General features: G+C 37.4%; 1 protein-coding gene and 1 non-coding gene across 2 annotated transcripts; both read right to left on the bottom strand.

Annotated features, from left to right (window-relative positions):
- Window positions 1-883: 883 nt before the first annotated feature.
- LOC121323082 (importin subunit alpha-3-like) lies at window positions 884-22,125 on the bottom strand. The gene is made up of 17 exons (XM_041263823.1): window positions 21,981-22,125; window positions 19,581-19,625; window positions 19,000-19,089; window positions 18,654-18,683; window positions 18,497-18,549; window positions 18,020-18,115; window positions 17,546-17,631; window positions 16,722-16,808; window positions 16,326-16,495; window positions 16,068-16,112; window positions 12,335-12,466; window positions 11,594-11,722; window positions 10,885-10,989; window positions 10,093-10,164; window positions 9,730-9,892; window positions 9,296-9,390; window positions 884-2,813 (listed from the first exon to the last, which is right to left on the bottom strand). The coding sequence occupies exons 1-17, from the start codon at window positions 22,047-22,049 to the stop codon at window positions 2,715-2,717; spliced, it is 1,566 nt and encodes a 521-aa protein (XP_041119757.1). The 5' UTR covers window positions 22,050-22,125; the 3' UTR covers window positions 884-2,714.
- On the bottom strand, window positions 11,102-11,427 carry LOC121323731. Its single transcript, XR_005951173.1, has one exon.
- Window positions 22,126-22,902: the final 777 nt, after the last annotated feature.

Raw genomic sequence — 22,902 nt, forward strand, 5'->3', positions numbered from 1 at the left:
GTTAGCAGTGGTTTCCGCCTTGCTACTCTGCCATGAATCCCTTTTTGCCCAGTGTCTTTCTGATGGTGGAGTCATGAACACTGACCTTAGCCGAGGCGAGAGGCCTGCAAATCCCTGGATGTTGTTCTAGGGTTCTTTGTGACTTCCTGCATGATTTTACACCTTGCTCTTGGAGAGATTTTGGCAGGGCGGCTACTCCTAGGAAGATTCACTACTCTCCCAAACTTTCTCCATTTGGACAATATGGCTCTGACTGTGGTTTGGTGGAGCCCCAGAGCCTTAGAAATGGTTTTGTAACCCTTTCCAGACTAATAGGCATCAACAACTTTTTTTTCCAGTGGTCTTCAGCAATTTCTTTTGATCGTGGCTTGATGTGCCTCTAGAACCTCTGTGCTGACAACTTCACTCTGACGGTAAGGGCTAAAGTTAGTCAGATTTATATCAAGCAGGGCTGGCCCAAATCAGGCCTGATTGTTAACAAAGTATTCAAACATCTGACCCTAACTATCCCTTAAATTGTGTTGAGTTAACTAGGGGGCAATAACATTTTTACACCTGAAGATTGCATTTTTGATTACCTTGCACACCAAACTTTGGTGTCATTTTTTCTCTCAGACTCCCTCTATATTCTACAACCCACAAAAAGATCTGACCAAATTCAATGTGAAAATAATGTGCAAAAATGCAGAAAATCAGACAAGGGGCAAATACTTTTCACAGTACTGTATGTTAGTTACGTCCAACCCAGAAATTTGACTTATTTGTAGATTAATCTAACAAGATCACAGATCCCAAAGGGATTATTCATTAAGGAAATTCATGATTTAAATACATTAACAGAAAATTAACCTTTACTTGTTGAGAAATGACCAGGCCGCACATCTGGGTTTAAATCTTTATTTTTCTCAGACAACATAGCCTGTAGCTTCTAGTATTACGATAACAGGATAAGTTATCTTTTGCTTTATCTTTTGAAACCACATCGTTGCTGGCAAGGAATGCTGCAAAAAATAAGAGTTCAACAAAAGGTTAAGACCACAAAATGTAATCCATTCTACTTTTGTGAAGTTACTTTACATAAACTGACACAAGCTAACCTCTGATGAACTTAAATACAGCAAACTTGTTCATGCATCGCTGTGCTCAAGGGGGAAGGCACAGCATTTCCTACAATGAGCCACCTTAAAGAGAACTGGCTTGACTTCACCTTTATCACTTAATTTAGTATAAGGATACCTAAAAAAGAGGCAAATATTTCCAATTGCTAAAAAATACCAGAGAAAAAATTACACTTCTTGCATGTTTGCGATGCAAGTCTTAAAAAATACAAAACTCCCCTAAAGTGGCTCAAGATAGATTGTTTATGGCTGTCTAGCTAAATAAAATAAAAATGAAAACACAAAAAATTATGCATGTTGTTAAGTGTTGAAACAACTGATTTATACATCTACACACACTCCGTCTCAAATCAGTCCTTATTTAGCAATACATGTGCAAATTGTTTAGAAATGTCCATATCTTAAATTTAGAAATGAAGTCAGAATTTGAACATTTAACAGCACAGTAGTCTAAAAGATTAATTACACTGTATACACAGCCTAACAAAACTTAGCTAACATAAACTATGCTGTAGTTTGGTACATGCAAAGGTTACTCATCATGTCACAAGTAAAATGCCCAGTTTATTACTACCGCTATCTTTTAATGTTGAAGCACATTGTTATGGCAAATCTTCACTGCCAAGCAGTTACTTTGGCTTCAAGGGAAATGTTACCCTTATTCATGCTGGAAGCTAATTTACACAAATAAGTTATATGATTTTAATAGGTGATGATATGGAAAGATATTCACAGCATCAAACCAATCTGTGGTACAAATACACAGGGGAGCCTTCCTATATTTTTCTGTTTTATACAAGCATCTAAAATAAAAGCTGTTAAGAAAAAAAATTAAAAAAAAAAAAAAAAAAAATCTTAAAAATAAACACACACACTGGATGCAAGAGTCAACCAAATCTGTTGAATGTTTATCATACAATGAACTGCTGCCCAACCAGTCAATTTTATTGTCCAGTGTAAAATGGATGTTTTTCTGTTTAATTTTCATTTGTTAATCTTCTGGGATTTATTAAATGTGCCCCTTACAGGCAAATCAAGTTTTGAATGCATTCACATACAACATCACACCCACACGCCCATACTCTCGTACACACGCTATACTCCTGGACTTGAGAGCCTGCTTCACGAACGAAGAGCCCTGGCTCCAGAGAATTGAGTCCAGACATTCATACATAGATCCATTCACACAGTGCTTCTTAACAAGGCCTTGGTTCTGGCTCTCTGGACTGACAAAAGTTGACCAAATTTCTTGCTTTTTCAGCTGCAAGTCCACAAGCTATGATATGGTACTTTTGTCCAATTTTCAAATGTATTTCTTTTTTTCAGATCCTTCTTTGCCATTGACTTTCAATAACTTGCAGTTTCTTGAAACATCCTCAAAGCATTCAGTGTAGACTTTGCAACATTTTACCACTCACTCTCACTCGCACCCACTCGCCAACACAACTTAATTTGGGCTTATTTCAGGCGCCAAACGAAATCCACACATTTTCTCTCCGTTTTAATGCAGAAGTGGTTCCCATGAGCCAAGCACAATGGATCAAATTTCATTTTACAGGGCTGCATCATGTAGTCAACTCCGCTTTGGTTAACTTTCTAGAACTGGAACCCTTCTGTTGGTACGTTAGCCGATGAGTTGAAACCAAAGGTTCCACCCTGGATTGCCTCCGGAACCAGGCTGGGATCTTCATCAATCTGAAAAAGTAAAAACAGAAATTATAGGGAATATAAATGATTGGGAGGGGAGGGAGCAAGTGAGGAAGTAGAGACAAGTTCAATAATAAAACACACCAAGATATCAAAACAGTGTTGTATAACAATTACACACTAAGTGTACAAAACATTAAGAACACCTGCTCTTTCCATGAAATAGACTGACGAGGTGAATCAAGGTGAAAGCTATGATCCCTTATTGATGTGATCTGTTAAATCCACCTCAATCAGTGTAGATGAAGGGGAGACAGGTTAAAGAAGGATTTTTAAGCCTCAACACAACTGAGACATGGATTGTGTACGTGTGTCATTCAGAGGGTAAGTGGGCAAGACAAAAGATTTAAGTGCCTTTGAACGGGGTACAGTAGTAGGTTCCAGGCGCGCCGGTTTGAGTGTGTCAAGAACTGCAACACTGTTCGGTTTCACGCTCAACAGTTTCCCGTGTGTATCAAGGATGGTCCACCACCCAGCCAACGGCAGGCCAGCGGTCGAAAACAGCCCATTGATGAAAGAGGTCAAAAGGCTGCTGACATGAATTGTGCAGAGCAACAGACGGGCTACAGATACTCAACTGACAGTCCAGTACAACACTGGTGCCGAAAAACCCACAAAAGAATGCACAACTCGTCGTACCTTGACATAAATGGGGTATGGCAGCCGAGGACCTAACAGAGTTCCACTTCTTTCAGCAAAACACAAGAAACTGCGGTTGCAGTGGGCTAAGGAACGAAAACACTGGAGGATTGGAAAAACATTGCCTAGTTTAATGAATCCCGGTTCCTGCTGTTTCACGCTGATGGGAGGACTAGGGTATGGAGAAAACCACATGAATACATGCATCCATCATGCCACGTGTCAACATTGCAGGCTGGTGGTGGTGGTGTGATGGTGCGAGGTGTGTTTTCATGGCACACATTGGGCCCCTTGATAAAAGTGAGGCAACGTTTGAATGCCACAGGATATTTGAACATCATTGCCAATCAGGTGCATCCCTTCTTGGCAGCAGTGTATCCATCTGCTAATGGATTTTTTCAACAGGATAATGCCCCATGCCACAAGGCTAGGATTGTCCAGGAATGGTTCCACGAACATGACAGTGAATTCAGCTTACTGCAGTGGCCTGCCCAGTCACCAGATAGCAATACAATTGAGCATCTGTGGGAGGAGATGGAACGAGCTATTCGGAGTAGAGATCCACTACTGGCCAACTTGACAACTTTGTGAAGCATTGGAGTCAACATGGGTCAACATCCATGTGGAACGCTTTCGACACCTTGTAGAGTTCATGGCCCGAACGCTGTTCTGAGGGCAAAAGGGGGTGCAACTCAATATTAGGAAGGTGTACATACATTACATACACTATGCATATGCACTATACATACACACATACATATATATCTACACACACACACACACACATATATATATATATATATATATATATATATATATATATATATATATATATATATATATATATATATATATATACACACACACACACATATATATATATATACATACACTACATACACACACATATACAGTACATGCAAAAGTGCAAAAAGTATTCAGACCCCTGACCAATTCTCTCATATTACTGAACTACAAATGGTACACTGAAATTTCGTTCTGTTCAATTTTTTTTTTTAAAACACTTAAACTCAATCAATTACTGTAAGGTGACATTGGTTTTATGTTGGGAAATATTTAAGAAAAATAAAAAACTGAAATATCTTGCTTGCATAAGTATTCAACCCCCACACATTAATACTTGGTAGAGCCACATTTTGCTGCAATAACAGCTTTAAGTCTTTTGGGGTAAGTATGTATCAGCTTTGCACATAGTGTCAGAGTGATTTTGGCCCATTCTTCTTGGCAGATTTGCTCCAGGTTGTTCAGGTTTGTTGGACGACTCTTGTGGACCGCAATTTTCAAATAGTGCCACAGATTCTCAATGGGATTGAGATCAGGACTTTGACTGGGCCACTGTAGGACATTCACCTTTTTGTTCTTGAGCCACTCCAATGTTGCTTGGGCTTTGTGCTTGGGATCATTGTCTTGCTGAAAGGTGAATTTCCTCCCAAGCTTCAGTTTTTCAGTGGAATGAAGCAGATTCTCTTGCAGTATTTTCCTGTATTTTGCTCCACCCATTCTTCCGTCAACTGTAACAAGATGCCCAGTCCCTGCTGATGAGAAGCATCCCCACAGCATGATGCTGCCACCACCATACTTCACTGTAGGGATGGTGTGTCTTGAGGCATGGGCAGTGTTAGGTTTGCGCCACACATAGTGCTTTGAGTTTTGGCCAAAAAGCTCTATCTTGGTCTCATATGACCACAAAACCTTTTCCCCCATCGCAGCTGGGTCACTCTCATGCTTTCTGGCAAACTCCAGACATGCTTTCAGATGGTACTTTTTGAGTAACAGCTTCTTTCTTGCCACCCTCCCATACAGGCCAGTGTTATGCAGAGCTCTTGATATGGTTGACTGGTGCACCATTACTCCACTCCCAGCCACTGAACTCTGTAGCTCCTTCAAAGTGACTGTTGGCCTCTCTGTGGCTTCTCTCACAAGTCTCCCTTGTTTAAGCGCTGAGTTTTGAGGAACGGCCTTTTCTTGGCAGTGCCTGGGTGGTGTGATGCAGCTTCCACTTCCTGATTATTGATCCAACTGTGCTCACTGAGATATCCAAACAGTTGGATATTATTTTGTACCCTTTTCCTTATCTATGCATTTGTATTACTTTAACAATGATTCTTCAACAGTGGGGTTTTTATCCAGAAAATGTGACAGCAACTTTAATGGTAAAGTAATTGTATCCCCATTAGGGCAATTTCTTTTATCGGTGCAAACTGGGAGCTTCCACAGCACAGGGGTTGAATACTTATGCAAGCAAGATATTTCAGTTTTTTATTTTTCTTAAAAATATTTCCCAACATAAAACCAATGTCACCTTACAATAACTGATTCTGAGTTTCAGTGTTTAAAAATAAAATATCAAACAGAACGAAATTTCAATGTACCATTTGTAATTCAGTGATATGAGAGAATTGGTCAGGGGTCTGAATACGTTTGCAAGGCACTGTCTGTCTGTCTGTGTGTGTGTGTGTGTGTGTGTGTGTCTATATATATATATATATATATATATATATATATATATATATATATATATATATATACACACACACATATATATATAGCTCTGGAAAAAATTAAGAGACCACTGCAAAATTATCAGTTTCTCTGGTTTTACTATCTATAGGTATGTGTTTGGGTAAAATGAACATTTTTGTTTTAGTCTATAAACTACTGACAACATTTCTCCCAAATTCCAAATAAAAATATTGTCATTTAGAGCATTTATTTGCAGAACATGACAACTGGTCAAAATAACAAAAAAAGATGCAGTGTTGTCAGACCTCGAATAATGCAAAGAAAATAAGTTCTTCCAGTACAAGGTCGTCCTGGAAGAAAACTTGCTTCCTTCTGCTCTGACAATGTTCCCCAACTCTGACGATTGGTTTTTCCAGCAGAACAACACTCCATGCCACACAGCCAGGTCAATCACGGTGTGGATGGAGGAACACCAGATCAACACCCTGTCATGGCCAGCCCAATCTCCAGACCTGAACCCCATTGAAAACCTTTGGAATGTGATCAAGAGGAAGATGGATGGTCACAAGCCATCAAACAAAGCCGAGCTGCTTGAATTTTTGCACCAGGAGTGGCATAAAGTCACCCAACATCAATGTGAAAGACTTGTGGAGAGCATGCCAAGACGCATGAAAGCTGTGCTTCAAAATCAGGGTTATTCCACCAAATATTGATTTCTGAACTCTTCCTAAGTTAAAACATTAGTATTGTGTTGTTTAAAAATGAATATGAACTTATTTTCTTTGCATTATTCGAGGTCTGACAACACTGCATCTTTTTTGTTATTTTGACCAGTTGTCATTTTCTGCAAATAAATGCTCTAAATGACAATATTTTTATTTGGAATTTGGGAGAAATGTTGCCAGTAGTTTATAGAATAAAACAAAAATGTTCATTTTATCCAAACACATACCTATTAGGGAGTGGTTAACATGTAGAAAACAGAAAGTACTGATTAGAGGAAAAACCTCAGGATGGAGTGTGGTAACCAGCGGTGTACCACAGGGATCAGTATTAGGTCCTCTGCTATTCCTAATCTACATTAATGATTTAGATTCTGGTATAGTAAGCAAACTTGTTAAATTTGCAGACGACACAAAAGTAGGAGGAGTGGCAAACACTGTTGCAGCAGCAAAGGTCATTCAAAATGATCTAGACAAGATTCAGAACTGGGCAGACACATGGCAAATGACATTTAATAGAGAAAAGTGTAAGGTACTGCACGCAGGAAATAAAAATGTACATTATAAATATCATATGGGAGATACTGAAATTGGAGAAGGAATCTATGAAAAAGACCTAGGAGTTTTTGTTGACTCAGAAATGTCTTCATCTAGACAATGTGGGGAAGCTATAAAAAACGCTAACAAGATGCTCGGATACATTGTGAAAAGTGTTGAATTTAAATCAAGGGAAGTAATGTTAAAACTGTACAATGCACTAGTAAGACCTCATCTTGAATATTGTGTGCAGTTCTAGTCACCGCGCTATAAAAAAAGATATTGCTGCTCTAGAAAGAGTGCAAAGAAGAGCGACCGGAATTATTCCTGGCTTAAAAGGCATGTCATATGCAGACAGGCTAAAACAACTGAATCTGTTCAGTCTTGAACAAAGAAGACTACGTGGCGACCTAATTCAAGCATTCAAAATTCTAAAAGGTATTGACAGTGTCGACCCAAGGGACTTTTTCAGCCTGAAAAAAGAAACAAGGACCAGGGGTCATAAATGGAGATTAGACAAAGGGGCATTCAGAACAGAAAATAGGAGGCACTTTTTTACACAGAGAATTGTGAGGGTCTGGAATCAACTCCCCAGTAATGTTGTTGAAGCTGACACCCTGGGATCCTTCAAGAAGCTGCTTGATGAGATTTTGGGATCAATAAGCTACTAACAACCAAACTAGCAAGATGGGCCGAATGGCCTCCTCTCGTTTGTAAACTTTCTTATGTTCTTATGTTCTATAAATAGTAAAACCAGAGAAACTGATAATTTTGCAGTGGTCTCTTAATTTTTTCCAGAGCTGTATGTTATACATAGTATGTATATATGTGTGTGTGGTGTGTTGTATATATATATATATATATATCTATATATCGATATATATATATATATATATATATATATATATATATATATATATATATATACACACACACACACACACACACATATATATAAGAACATAAGAACATAAGAAAGTTTACAAACGAGAGGAGGCCATTCGGCCCATCTTGCTCGTTTGGTTGTTAGTAGCTTATTGATCCCAAAATCTCATCAAGCAGCTTCTTGAAGGATCCCAGGGTGTCAGCTTCAACAACATTACTGGGGAGTTGATTCCAGACCCTCACAATTCTCTGTGTAAAAAAGTGTCTCCTATTTTCTGTTCTGAATGCCCCTTTTTCTAAACTCCATTTGTGACCCCTGGTCCTTGTTTCTTTTTTCAGGCTGAAAAAGTCCCTTGCGTACACACATACATACACACACACACACAAACAAAAAATTATATATATATTTTTTTTTGCACACATACACACACAAATCATTACAGGTACCCATCAGGTTTTAAATTACCCAACCAGGATCTCTTTTTGCTACCCAGGTATCGATTATTAATTTGACAATTTAAAAAATGTAGAAAATATGACAATGCAGTTGTAAGCACAGGTCTCTGGCCGGGGTAACTAAAGACAATGTTAAAACAAGCTTTGCATTAAGCCTTTTCTTAACTGACAGGATATCAATATTTCACAGAAAAACTAACACACAGCGGCAAGGACACCTCAACAACAATAACTGTGGCATCTATTCTTCTCAGGAACTAAACTGGATAGAAAACATAACATCCTGTTGGGTTTACGTCAGCAAGAACTCTTTCTTACCAAAAATATCAAAGTAGCCTTTATTTAAAAATAAATTATTGTGAGCTGTGTACTCCAGAAAAACACTGAATTGAGAGAGAACAACATTACTTACACACTTATCAAACATTAACCTATTTTGTTTCGGATTAAATAAATATTTGTGGAGCACATTAAGTGCTAGTAATGTCTCATACTAAATCATGTATACTAACACAACACATTTAAATACTACATAGTACACATGTTTGTGTACCATATAGTATTTAAATATGTATCATGCACTTCATTAATAATTATTGATTTTCTTAAATTATTACCCAAAAAAGACCTGGGAATCCAGGTATTTCTTGGCTTGTACCCGGTTCTGGATTTTCTACCCACACTGACCTCAAATACATATATATAAATTTTTTGCCTTTTGGAGCCTACTGCCAGTACTATACTTACATCATCAGAGGAGAAGAATTGATCAATAATTTCATATGCCAGTTTATAGATGTCCTCATTTTCATGATTCTGCAACTGTTCAATCTTCTCCAAACCTGGGATAAAATAATGAAATAGTATATTTATATATATATATATATATATATATATATATATATATATATATAGATATAAAGATATATATATATAATATATATATATAATGATATATATAATGACCTGATGCAGAATGTTACATCTATATAAAGTTTACAAGGGGAAAAAGTTGGATCAAAGTTACTCAAATGAAAAAGTAACCTAACATATTTATTACATACAGAAGTCACCAGATTGGGAATTCGAAATTTCAATTTTCCATTATATATGAAATCAGCAAGTTCAAAAAATTGAATTCAAGTAATCCATGAATAAACTTGCCACACAAAGCTAAATACCTCCACATTCTTCAATCAGGTTAGCAATGGCCTCTGCCTCTTCATCTGCCATTTTCAAAATATTGCTGAGCCCATCCAAGACAACTTGTACAACCTGTGCATCCTTCACTATAAGCAGATTACAAAACGGTGGAATAACATTCTGCTGGATAAGGAACGCCACCTATTGGAAACAAATTAAAATGTTAATCTAAAATCTTAGAACATGGAGGAATTTACTTCACATTAGACGCACTTATTTGAATTAAATTTGGCAAGCAACCCAATGAAATTCTAAACATCTTCAGTACTATATGTGACAAGCAAAATGGAATCAAACTACTGTAGCTAGAAACATTAGAAAAGGTGCATAATTGTATTTACCTGATCCTTTCTTCCACTGATTGTAAGGTTACTTATAGCCCACGCAGCTTCCTTCTGAGTACCAAAATCACCCTTGAACAAGGAAATATGAAGATATTTGTTAAATGCAATGCTACTAAAAACAAAAATGTTCTCTTTCCAGTCCGCTGTCAGACATCAAAAAGACATAACGCACAGGTCTAGTCGTTTTTTCTAAGGAAAAAGCAGAGAAAACCTTTCAATAGCTGAGTGAGACTGATAGGAACCGAAAAAAGGGAGTATCCGATAGCCCCATGCATCACAGAGATAACACAGACAAAGGAGATAACTGTTTCTGCATCCAGCGCACAGAGAGTATCAGATATTTCTAGAACTTTTTGAGATGTTATAGTAATAAATTGGATCGCATTATTGAGGAGTTTGGTGATAAAACAAGTGATCAGCAAAGGATTATCAGTATGCACGTCCATAAAGAGGTATGTGAAAAATACAGTGAACAAGGAGTGGGGCTTGGCTGGAGATGCAGTACTGAGAGTGCTTTTGTGATTCAGTGCCTTTTAAACCGGTTTTACTCTTAAAAAAAAAATAAAATTAAACAGCGCGTGTAAAATAAACAGTGTGTGTGAAAACTGGACCCGGCGCACATGACAAGCGCTGAATGAATGGACTGCAAAGGGTTAATGAGCAGAATGAATGCATGTTGAGCAAAAACAGACCTGGTGTAGCAACACTAACAAAATGTATAAACTATTTTGTATACATGGTACATTGCTTTTCAGCTCAACTATGTTTAAACCATAATAAAAACCTTACCTTGTCCAAAAGATGTATGATCATTGGAACGACGTTACCATCAATGACAGCTTGAACTTGCTGCTGATTTCCTGCAGTGATGTTTGACAAGAACCATACCGCCTCCTGCAGGATTGATGAGGATAGTATTCACTTACACTATACTGTACTTAAAATCTGGGCGATAGCTACACGTTTCTGAACTACCTTGATGATAAACAGGTACTTTTAAAGCATGTTGGATCAGATTACAGGAACACTGCAAAAATGCAGTTGTTAGAGATTGCATGATGCCAAGGTGAGTAGCTGTGAGGCTCCAATCATCAGACAATTTACAATGAAAGCCTCTAGATTACACACGACTGGCCTCAGATGCACTTCAAAGCCAGCAGAGATACACAATCTTCTGTGCCCCCCTTTTCCCACAGCCTATTTGAATCACACATACACTCACTTATTCACCTGTCCCATCCCACCAGAACACTATTTTTAACATTTATTACTGCAAGCAGTATTTTATACATGAACACAAAAATCAAATACAAAATAAATGTTTCATCCCCAACACACATCCTGGCACCACACTACTCTATTTTATCACTTCCAACTATAAATAAATTATTAAAAACAAGTTTAATGTGAAGGAACAGTGTTTAAAACAAAATGTAATGTTTGAGAAAAATTGTCAATTTAATGTAGCCAATTTGTAGCTCACTTTCTTGCTGCTTACCTTATTGATCTTCTCTTTTGGATGTGTGAGAAGAGCTGGGAAGTGGGAGAGAGCATCACAGTTAAGAACCACTTGTGTCTGCTCATCCGTACCAGTCACAATATTCCCCACCGCTCTCAGAGCTGCTGTCTGAAACAAAACAAAAAAAAAAAAAGTGTTACGCTTCCTTAGGCTAGAAAAGGGATATTTCAATGGCTATAATGTCAGAGCCATGACAATATTCACAGACATTGCCACAAACTCTTTAAACTTAATCCATTGTATAAATCACAATATGTCACAACACGTTATGTTTCGCAGTGGGATACCGCCACTTACTTGTTCGTTACAAAACACTTGGCTTGCCTTGTGCTGCACAGCACACCCGAGGTGTGGTGATAGCCCACAACGACACACACCCAGTCAGGCTACATTGCTTAATTATCCAATGCAAAGAGAGTTACCTTCAGTTTCATACTTATCTAAAGATAAGATCATCTAGCAGGGGCTGGCATGCATGAACAAGCTAGGATTGTTAACTTAAGAGCAACAAATAGCAATGCAAAGCTAAGGACCAGGTAAAGCACATGTTGCTTTTTTGTTTTTAAATTAAAAAAAAAAAAATGCAAATGTGAAAACATAGCTTTACGTGCCAAACAAAACAAGGGCTGCTTGGCTACAAAACAATTCTCCAACAAGTAATGCATCCCTGCAGTTCCTATTGAATTAATTGGTTAAAACAGGAATTTAATTAGTACATACCTGGACTTTGACTTCTTGATGGCTGAGGAGAGGCACCAAATGTGGAACTATTCCTGAATCTATAACCATCTGAATCTGCTCATTGCCAGCATCTGTTAGGTAGGACAAAGCCCAGACTGTGTCCACTAAAATCTAAAGAAAAAGAAATAACTTGTAAGATTACCCCATACTGAACTAGCATACAAACCAACTCATTGAATTGCCAGGAGCTGCAAAACACTACGACTACTATAAAATAAGACAAACCAACAACCATGACTTTCCCAAACCTTTACATAAATTCTCTTCTATACATATACAACTTTGCTGCATGTGCTTTAATAGCATGGTTTTTTCTGTAGGGGTGGGAATTTTTAGTAACTTAGTGCCCGAGTACTCAAACCTAATGTCAGACAATATTATTCTACATATCCGCCACAAAAGATTACTACGTTAACACTAGAACCGCCACGTTTATACTCATACCTAAAACAGGCAACAGCATTCATTATGGTGGTGCATTTTAAACATCAATATTAAAATGAAAGACAAACAGACAACGAGTTTTATTCAAGCACATCATAAACTTCTGTACAGCCCAAATGCCTTATTTAAATGAACAATTAAACAAAAGGTTTTATTTCCTAATTTACCATGTATAAAGCACTACTTCAAAAAATGAAATAATAAAAAATAAGGATTTTAAAAGAAATTAGTGTGCAAACAGTTATAAGTACATACAAAACTAAAGTAGTTTTTAATTTAAAACGAAAGTAACATGTGTTCGCTCTTGCGCGTGTCATTCAGTGCAGCCCAGAATCCAGGTTGAGCTGCTGTAGCCTGCAGCTCTGCAGTTTTTTGATCGAAATGTTTCTGCTGAAGCACTGTGACTAGCTTCATATATCTATACAAAAGAATATTGTAGGTTATATTCAAAATAAAAACATGTATTAAAGTCAGTAAAACTTACGGCTTTGTGCTAGGCGGGCGAGCTTATAAATTCCTTATTTTTGTGATCCTGCCTTTTAAAAATGCAGTCAGGGTATTTCTTTAGGAAAGTCATAAACAGACAACCATATAACTTTCAGACACACAGAGCAATTTAAATTTGAAAACCTCAACCCATCAAAATGATTTCCGTGGCTAGTGTCAAGGCGGTATACGTGCAGGGTTTGAATTTCATTTTTGTGTGCTTCAGATTTCCCCCCTATGCTGCAACCAATGGGGGGGGGATTCCCAAATTTCAGGGGGGGTGGCAAAAAGGAAAGACACTTTTGCATATAAAAAAAACACACACACACATTTTTTATATATATATATATATATATATATATATATATATGTGTGGTGGTGGGTTGTGTGTGTTGTATATCTATATATATAGATATATATGATATATATAGGATATATACAGATACACACATATCAATTGCCCCCTTAGACTCAATAACTGGGTACGCCACCTTTAGCAGCAACAACTGCAACCTAACGCTACCTGTAGTTATTGATCAGTCTCTCACAGCGCTGTGGAGGAATTCTGGCCTACTCCTTCATGCAAAACTGCTTCAACTCAATGACATTTGTGGGTTTTCGAGCATAAGCTGCTCGTTTCAGGTCCTGCCACAACATCTCAACATCTCTCTTTGACTAGGCCCTTCTAAAACTTTAAATTTCTTGTTCTTCAACCATTCTGATGTAGACTTGCTTGTGCGTTTAGGATCATTCTCTTGCTGCATGACCCAGGTGCATTTCAGCTTCAGCTCACAAATGGATGGCCTGACACTCTACAGTAGAATTCTGATACAGAGCCGAATTCATGGTTCCTTCAATGATGGCAAGTCGTCTAGGTCCTGATGCAGCAAATCATCCCCAAATCATGACACTACCACCACCATACTTGACCGCTGGTCTTGCTGTGGAATGCAGGGTTTGGTTTTTGCCAGACATAACAGGGCCCATGTTAGCCAAAAAATTCCACTTTTGACTCATCTGTCCATCGAACATTGTTCCAGAACTCTTGAGAATCATCCAGGTGCTTTTTGGCAAACTTGATACAAACATTCATGTTCTTCTTAGTGAGCAGTGGTTTCTGCCTTGCTACTCTGCCATGAATCCCATTTTTCCCCAGTGTCTTCCCGATGGTGGAATCATGAACACTGACCTTAGCCGAGGCGAGAGAGGCCTGCGGATCCCTGGATGTTGTTCTAGGGTTCTTTGTGACTTCCTGGATGATTTTACGCCTTGCTCTTGAAGAGATTTTGGTAGGGCAGCCACTCCTGGGAAGATTCACTACTGTCTCAAACTTTCTCCATTTGGATAATATGGCGATTGTGATTTGGTGGATCCCCAGAACCTTAGAAATGGCTTTGTAACCCTTTCCAGACTGACAGGCATCAATAACTTTTTTTCTGTAGGTCTTCAGGAATTTCTTTTGATCGTGGCATGATGTGCCTCTAGAACTCTGATGGTAAGGGCCAAAGTTAGTCAGATTTATATTGGGCAGGGCTGGCCCAAATCAGGCCTGATTGTTAACCAAAGTATTCAAATAGCTGACCCTAATTATCCCTTTAATTGGGTTGCGTTAACTGGGGGGGGCAATAACTTTCACACCTGAAGATTGCATGTTTGACTATCTTGCACACCAAACAAATGAAAGAAGCATCAAACTTTGGTATCATTTTTTCTTTCAGACTGGCTCTATAGACTATTACAACCCACAAAAAGATCTGACCAAATTCAATATGAAAAATGTGCAAAAATGCAGAAAATCTGACAGGGGCAAATACTTACACAGCACTATGGGGTTGGCTTAAAAAAAAAAAAAAAAAAACACTGCACCATTGAACCGCAATATGAAATTAACATATATGGGGGCTGGCTGAGCTTCTAAGCTTTCCAATGATACAGCCCCTTTTAGTCTAGCTGCTATAATGATAAAGCAACAGACTCAAAATGAAACCTTAGCTGCGAACTATCACATGATGAGAGGCTTAAATTCAGGCTATCGTAGTTCCGTCTAGGAGTACTTCATACACACACTGAATACGTCTCTGGAAAGCCCTGAATCTGTACTTTTAAATAAGCCAAGTGGTGACTTTTACAGTACCTGAGTAATGTGCATAACCTTTGAGTTAAAGTTAGTCACGAGAATAAAGTCTCGCGGCACTTAAAATATATAGCAATACCTTATATATAGTTCTACATATTTTTTATAATAAAATGTATTTATTTTAAGCAGAACTACTCAATGTGGCTCATAGTGCTTTTGTCACTGACACCCACTTCCTTAGAGACTGTTGTAGCGTTTCAGACATTCTAAATTGGGTGGAAAATACAGTAGCTTGGTGTCTTACAATATCTCCGCAGGATTTTCCTGCACTGAAAGTTGCAGATATGTGGGAACAACTTGGAAAATGCGTGATTCCTGCGATCCCACCACAAAAACAAATCCTTCCTCCTGGTCTCTATCCTAAAAATTTGCTCACTTTCTCGCTCGCGCCATCAGTCCCCTCAGACACAGGAGAGTAGACCACTTCTCTCATGTGGGGGGACAGAGCAAGAGCGTCTAGATGACATGGTCCACAACCAACAGCGCTTCACACACACACACACACACACATCCCCACACTACCAAAACTAGTGGTATGGTCCCACCCGAGAACAACACAGATAATGTGAATACACAGAACCAGATGAAGTAAAAGTCTGCCAACCTGAACTGACCGGGTTGCTACAACATACTGAACATACTTACATTTACATCGGTGTGGTGAATCAGGACACAAAGTGCTGGAAGAATCTGCAAAAAAGCATAAAAAAGCAGGATTTAAATATATTTGGGTGTCTAAAACAGCCAATTCTCTACAGAAAAGTGTTGAGCTCATTGGGTTTTTTGCATTTTTCACGACTATATAGGAGCAAAAAGTACCCCGACATGGACGAGTCTGAATATATTGAGCTGCTCCAACAGCCCAGTGGACTCCGTGAAAGTAAATATGTATTGTTGAAGTACCTCCTGAATGGTTTCCATTGGTGGCGGAGGATCCTTGTGACGGCACAGATTAACCATTACCCAAGTCACATTTCGCAGGAAAGTGATGGGGATAGATGGGCTGATGAATGAAAGCAGTGGTTTCACTACTCCAAGGCCGATGACATAATCTCTGCACTGAGGTCCATCACCTTCAAAGGGAGGGAGGAAAATGATCAAATACTCCAAGAGACATACAAAAAGTAGTTCAAGCTCAGTTTTAGCAAACGCATGGGCATTTTGAATACAAAATGTAAAGTTTGCAATTTTATGTGCACAGCGCTTTTAAAGTGTTGACTTGTACAACACTACTATTCAGTCCATGCAGAATTAAGTTAAAAGGATATTACTGAAAATATAGGGAGAAATGACACACACCAATGATGTTTCCCAGGGCCCACACTGCCTGTTCACAAACATTTTGATGAGGGGAATGCAGTAATCTTAAGAATAGTGGAACAGCATCTAGAAGAAAAGGAATGGGTACAATGCTTTAGGATCAGCGTGCTGTAAGAAATACATTCTGAAAAATCAGGCATGACATGGAAGTGTGGAAATGGTATAAATGTTGACTATAGAAGCATATGTATTTATTTTATACCACTGCTGTTCCTAAAGTTTGTGCAGAAGTCACCCAAGTACTGATTTGTCAATATTCATATCTGCACAGTTGTCAACCCTTAAATGGAACACTACGGCACATTTGTAAAGTTTAAAAAAAAATTATAATATATATATATATATATATATATACTTGCATTTTAAAGCTGTATAATACATTAAATTGCATGGCGTCTGAACATATAACTGCTGTTATGTGGCACAGTTTGAGTGGTCAGAACCGCTCAGCTTCACAGATCTTACCTACACTGAACAAGGAGAAATCTGGTATTCATTTATAATACAAATGGGACATTAAAGGAAAATGTTGATTACACTGGATAAGTCATCAATATCTGACTACAGTCAAGCACAAGAGACTTGGGCATGCCATTAGTCTGATATCAATGACTTAGTGTATATGTACCACTTTCATGGAATGGCCCCGATGCAATATACCCAAAAACAAACGTGGCTCAAAATAATCAAGACAAAATACAACATTTAATACAATGACCAATCAAGCACGTAAAGAATGTTACTATCCAATGAAAACTGACCTACCAACCCCAAATGGTACCTTAAGATACAGGTATACATACTCGACTGAACAACTGCTTGCGTCTGTTCAGAGGTTCCGGAGGCAATGTTTGTTAAAGCCCAGGCTGCTTCAAATTGTAATGAAGGGCTGTAAAAACAAGGAATTATGTTCTGTTTAAGCATAATGAATTGTACAGTTAATCTGAAAAACATAAGCCTTTGTTTCTGTACCTTCTAGGACTGTCAGTTATGTAGTGCTTCAATGAGAAGGTTTCTAAAGAATACATTTCCCTACTAAATATGGTTAATGGATTACGCTATTACATAACCGAGTATTCTGTATTGAAGAGAGAGAACGCGCAAAGGAAAAGTTTAATCCAGAAGATTTTAGGAGTACTTTTGCAAAGTTCTAAGAAATTCTACTTAATGATAAATATTGAACCTCAGGACACTACAATAAAATGATTGTACATGCATTTCAACCTGAAATACCATCAACTGATTCCAGTTTATATTGAAATATTGAACACACTTACTTGTCATCTCTGTCCAGACAATGAACCAAAATAGGCAAAATGCCAGATTTTATCAAATCATCAATTGGAGGATTTCGGTCACTTGATAACAGCTTTCTGCAAAACGAAACACAAAACCAAGTTACCTAAACCTGTGCTTAAAATAAAAATATAAAACCAAGTTACAAGAAGGAACTACAAAATTCAAATTAGAGTTTGGGGTCTAGTGTGTATGTAAAACTATAGAATTTTCTATGCATTTCAATTTTCAGAAATCAGTCCATCAGAAACAAATATCAATTTTAAATGAAGCATTACAAGGCTAAATCACAAGTTCAACTTACACCTTTATTCTGTCAACAATGAAATGTTCAAAGTAGCAAAGGATGTACAAGTAGCTGTTATTTCCAACATGTATGTATTATTTTTTTTTTAATATATATAAAAACAAAAAAACTCCCCATCTACAGTAATATATCTATAGTAATATATGCTCACCTTGCAGCCTGCACTGCACTTAACTGAATACCCTGGTTGTCACTGGTAGCATTCTAGAGCAAAGGCAAATAAAATTAAGTTAAAACTCCTGCCTGCATTAAACAGTATATTCATAATAAAAATCAGATTAGACAAACAATTCAGAAAACAAACTCACTTGTACTATTGCTTCTAATGAAGTATTTTGCTGAAACACAAAAGAAAGCAAATTAACTTATACTGTTACACTGGTATTTAAATAACCAGATTGTTACCTTTCTACAGAAGAGGAAACCAAAATTCTTATTTGACTTACAAAACAAACTATACTTTTATTATTTCTTCAAAACATTCTCTATCTAGAATTGCAAAATGCTTTCCATCAATGAAGAGGAAATAGATTTTAAAAACAGTTCAGCCACATGAGAGGACTGTTTAAAAAGGCATCTGCATTATTTATTTTGTAATAAAGACAAGACCATACATAAAGCAATGTGTTTGTTTGTTTTTTTTACATCTCTTACCACTCTGAAATCACCATCAACATCAGAGTCTTCGCAAATATCTTCATTCGGGACATTTCTTCTTTTTAATAGGTGTTCATCTCTTTTGTTCTGTAAAACACAATTGAAAACATTTTCAGAAACTTTATATTTTGCCATTTCCATTGTCAAACAGATATGTTCTAGTTCCTTGGCCTATGCGTTAAACAAAATACATTTCAGCATCCACTGGTGACACAGGGTAGATTAACCAATGATCCGCACATTTCTTTAAACAGAACAAACAAAATACAGTTTAACCCTAGTCATCCTGAAAATAAATATTTCTACAAAAAGAAATGAGGGGAAAACTGGTTGCAATCTAGAATCGGTACACAGCCAGCAACACAATGAAAAGTCACTGGTCTATTAAAACAAGTGATTAGTATTACAAAACAGAATTGTATTTATCTTTCATACATTTAGAGTGTGTAAAACATGTTGCATGTTTCTGGAGACTGCAGCAATGCTAGCAGGGATTCATAGAAAGCAAAGCTCCCACACTTCTGAGAACAGGAAAGTAAAATATCTAAAACAAAAACACAGAACTCAGTGGCCGTTACCTTTCGAAGTTCCACGACAACTTCATTCCGCTGTCTTCTCATAGTCTTAAAACCAAAAGAAAAGGACACCATGAAACCTTTGAACATTGAAATACAAGCTGTCTATGTCAAGTTTCTCTGTAAAATGAAAGTTAGTCTAAACTTCATAAATCTAAATAAATACCACTTATGGTACAAAATGTTTTAGAATAAACAGGGAGTTTGGCAAACATGAAATCACTGGCATTAGACTGCTGGAAATATTATTATTAACTTAATTAGTTGCGAAATACACTAGATATAGTGGAAAGTTTATTCAGGAAAAGAAGAGAACTAACAAGTAGTATAGATGTATTTAAATCTAGACTACCTAGTTATTGAACAGATACCAAGAGTAAAAAAATTCAAAGAGATGCCACACATGGGAAATGCTTTCAAATAAAATAAGTAAAGGTGTCTTTTTTTATACATGAACGACCTGTGAAAATCAGACAAATTACTACACCCCTGATAAACAATCATTCTTAATAGTAAACCACAAAAACCAACGAGTACAGAGATGGGTGAGGAGTCAGTCAAATGGCCATCACAAAGCACGCCGATATCAGTTTACCTAGCTTGGCCCGGTGGAAGGAAAATGTAAGCAGGTTATACTAAAGCTGTTTAACCACCTTTGTGTGTCTATATGTCCAATATTACTTCCATACCACATCTGTACACAACTCACAGCAAGAGTGCAGCTCATAAAGACAACTAAAGAGAAAGCAATGACACACTCAATGACTAAAGTAAGTGGAAGGGAATGCCAGTTAGAAATCTTTCACATGCTCGTGGAATTTAAACTCAGCCATTTTCATGTATACAGCCAGGGCCCTCAACACTTTGTATTCACTCCATTACACACGTGCATTTCTAAAAGAATCTATTAACAGCTTATTCAACCTCATAACTTCTAAAAACTTACAAATCAAGGAATAGTGTTGGTTTACTTACTTTTAAAACTGGGATACGACTGATGCAGGCACAGCAACCTGAAGACCCATTGGTCACAAGACAATTCAAGTATCTTGAACATATCAATAAAGACAGCAATACCTACAGTGCTTTAGTACCTACCAAGCACTGGGTTCATTGTGCAGGTGGTCTTTAAATGTTAGATAATCATTGGTGTTAGCTAAAACAATGGAAAGGCTTTTAGATTTTTCATTTTAACCAGGATTACAAAGTAAATCCCACAACACTGTCGATTACATATTATGTAGCCCAGAAAAGACATGGGTTCTATGCGTCTTAGCAGTGAGTTAAGAGGTGGCCTATAAAACATACAATGATGGGATCCTTGTTTGATATTGATAGTGGTGAGGAAAGTGTTTTTAGTTTTATTCAGATGTTATTCATCTGGTTTCTTTATGTTCAATCTATACACAAATAAAGGAAACGTTTACACAGTATAGCAAAAGGTGTAAATTACACTAAATGATAGTATGTATGTATGTATGTATGTATGTGTGTGTGTATATATATATATATATATATATATATATATATATATATATATATATATATATATATATCGATCGATAGCTATCTAATAGATACACACACACACACACACACACACACAGGTGCAATTATACTATTGTGTGCTGTTACTCTTCTGAACGCCTGCTGTTGTAGCACTGAACCCTTTTTAATTGCATTGTGCGGCTGATGGTACATGGGCCCTGGAACAAAAATATTCACTCCCATTCCCAACACAAAAATACGTGTCGCGTCTTCTCGGTAGTGCGTACATAAATGCAGCAATTGCATTTCATACCTTGAAATAATATTGAAGTTAAGTGGTCTAAATGCATAATACAAAATACTGCCTGCCATGTTATTTGAATGCTTTAAAAAGCATCACCCAACTGAAAAGATGACTATTAAAACTGGTACTTTTAAAGAATACTGCCACTTATCGCTATTTGTTTGCGTTAATATTATAAAAGTGTTTATTTACGATTGGCTTCCATTTTGATATACGGTTAAAATATGTAATCGACAAGGGAGATTATTATTTTTCAGTATTTAGCGGGAATTAAATACTTTACTGGTGACCAATCTGCTAGCACTAGTCACTGTATAACGTAATTTCTCATCTTAGTTCTTATCTGGCTACAAAATCGAACAGGACAGCATGGTTTAAAACTTAACACCAAACGAAAAGTCGCAGTCATGTCTATAACTTATTACATCTAATAACTGTATATTATATATTTTACAATTACTCAAATCGGCGTCGACTTAGGCCTGTTCACTCACAAGCAGCCAGGGCCTGGCATGGGGTGGGATGGGTGCAAACTTCTAGATCCTGGAAATTACTAAAGACGTCACAGCGGAACCTGAAACAACAAAACAACGAGAAAGCCCCAAAATTACCTCAAGATCGCGGCCCTTATTCTTGAAATTCTTCAGCCGCTGGTTGTCCAGTTTCTCGTTGTCAGCCATGTTTGAAAATATATATATGTATACGATTTTTTATTTTATTTATTTTTTTGTAAAGAATCTCTGGGTGTTGTGTGTTTTTTTTTTTTTTTTTTTTTTCTAATCTTCTGTTAGCGGACTCTTTTTTTTTTTTGTTTGTTTTTTTTTTTTTTTTGCTGGCTCGCTCGCAGAGAAACCCTGGGAATGCCGGGTAAAGGCCCAGCCTCACTCTGGGGGGAGGGGGGAGGGACGTATGGGAGGGAGGCGGTAGGGAGGAAGAAGGGGGAAAGGGGAGAGGGGATTCAAATTACTACAAATTTGGTCATCCTAGCACTAGGGAGTGCTGTATACACTTTATAGCGCTTTATTCATAAGACGCCATGAAGGCAAGGAGCACAGTTGCCTTATAATAAGCTTGGGCTTGTTTTATTGAGAGTCGCTTTAATCTTTTTTGCGTTTTTTTTGTTTTTTTTTGGTAATACGCGACTTCAACAGTTAAAATGGTTGTAGGAGTGGTTTTGGTGATCGACTTGTTAATGTATATGCACGTAATTAGGAAAAATATGGAATTGTATAAACACCCCTCCCTTCTGAAATGGGCTGGGCTTGTTTTGAAAGGCCGTGCTGCTTTTTCTCTTTTCTCGTGATATTTGGTAACACTGGAAAGGACTGCCAAGATCTTTGGAAGTGTTACAAGAGGTTACAGATAAATACGTTCTACCAAGCCCTTGAAACAATGCCTGTATTGGCAGATTAATTTATGGAGCGAATAGTAACTTGAACATTTTTTTAAAACAACATGCTTTCATGCCAAACTCAGTCAAGCTGTTTTAGGCGGGCAGTATTCAGGTAATCTAATAATGGGAGGTGTGTGTTA

This window comes from Polyodon spathula, chromosome 11, assembly GCF_017654505.1.
Source record: "Polyodon spathula isolate WHYD16114869_AA chromosome 11, ASM1765450v1, whole genome shotgun sequence".
NCBI lineage: Eukaryota > Metazoa > Chordata > Actinopteri > Acipenseriformes > Polyodontidae > Polyodon > Polyodon spathula.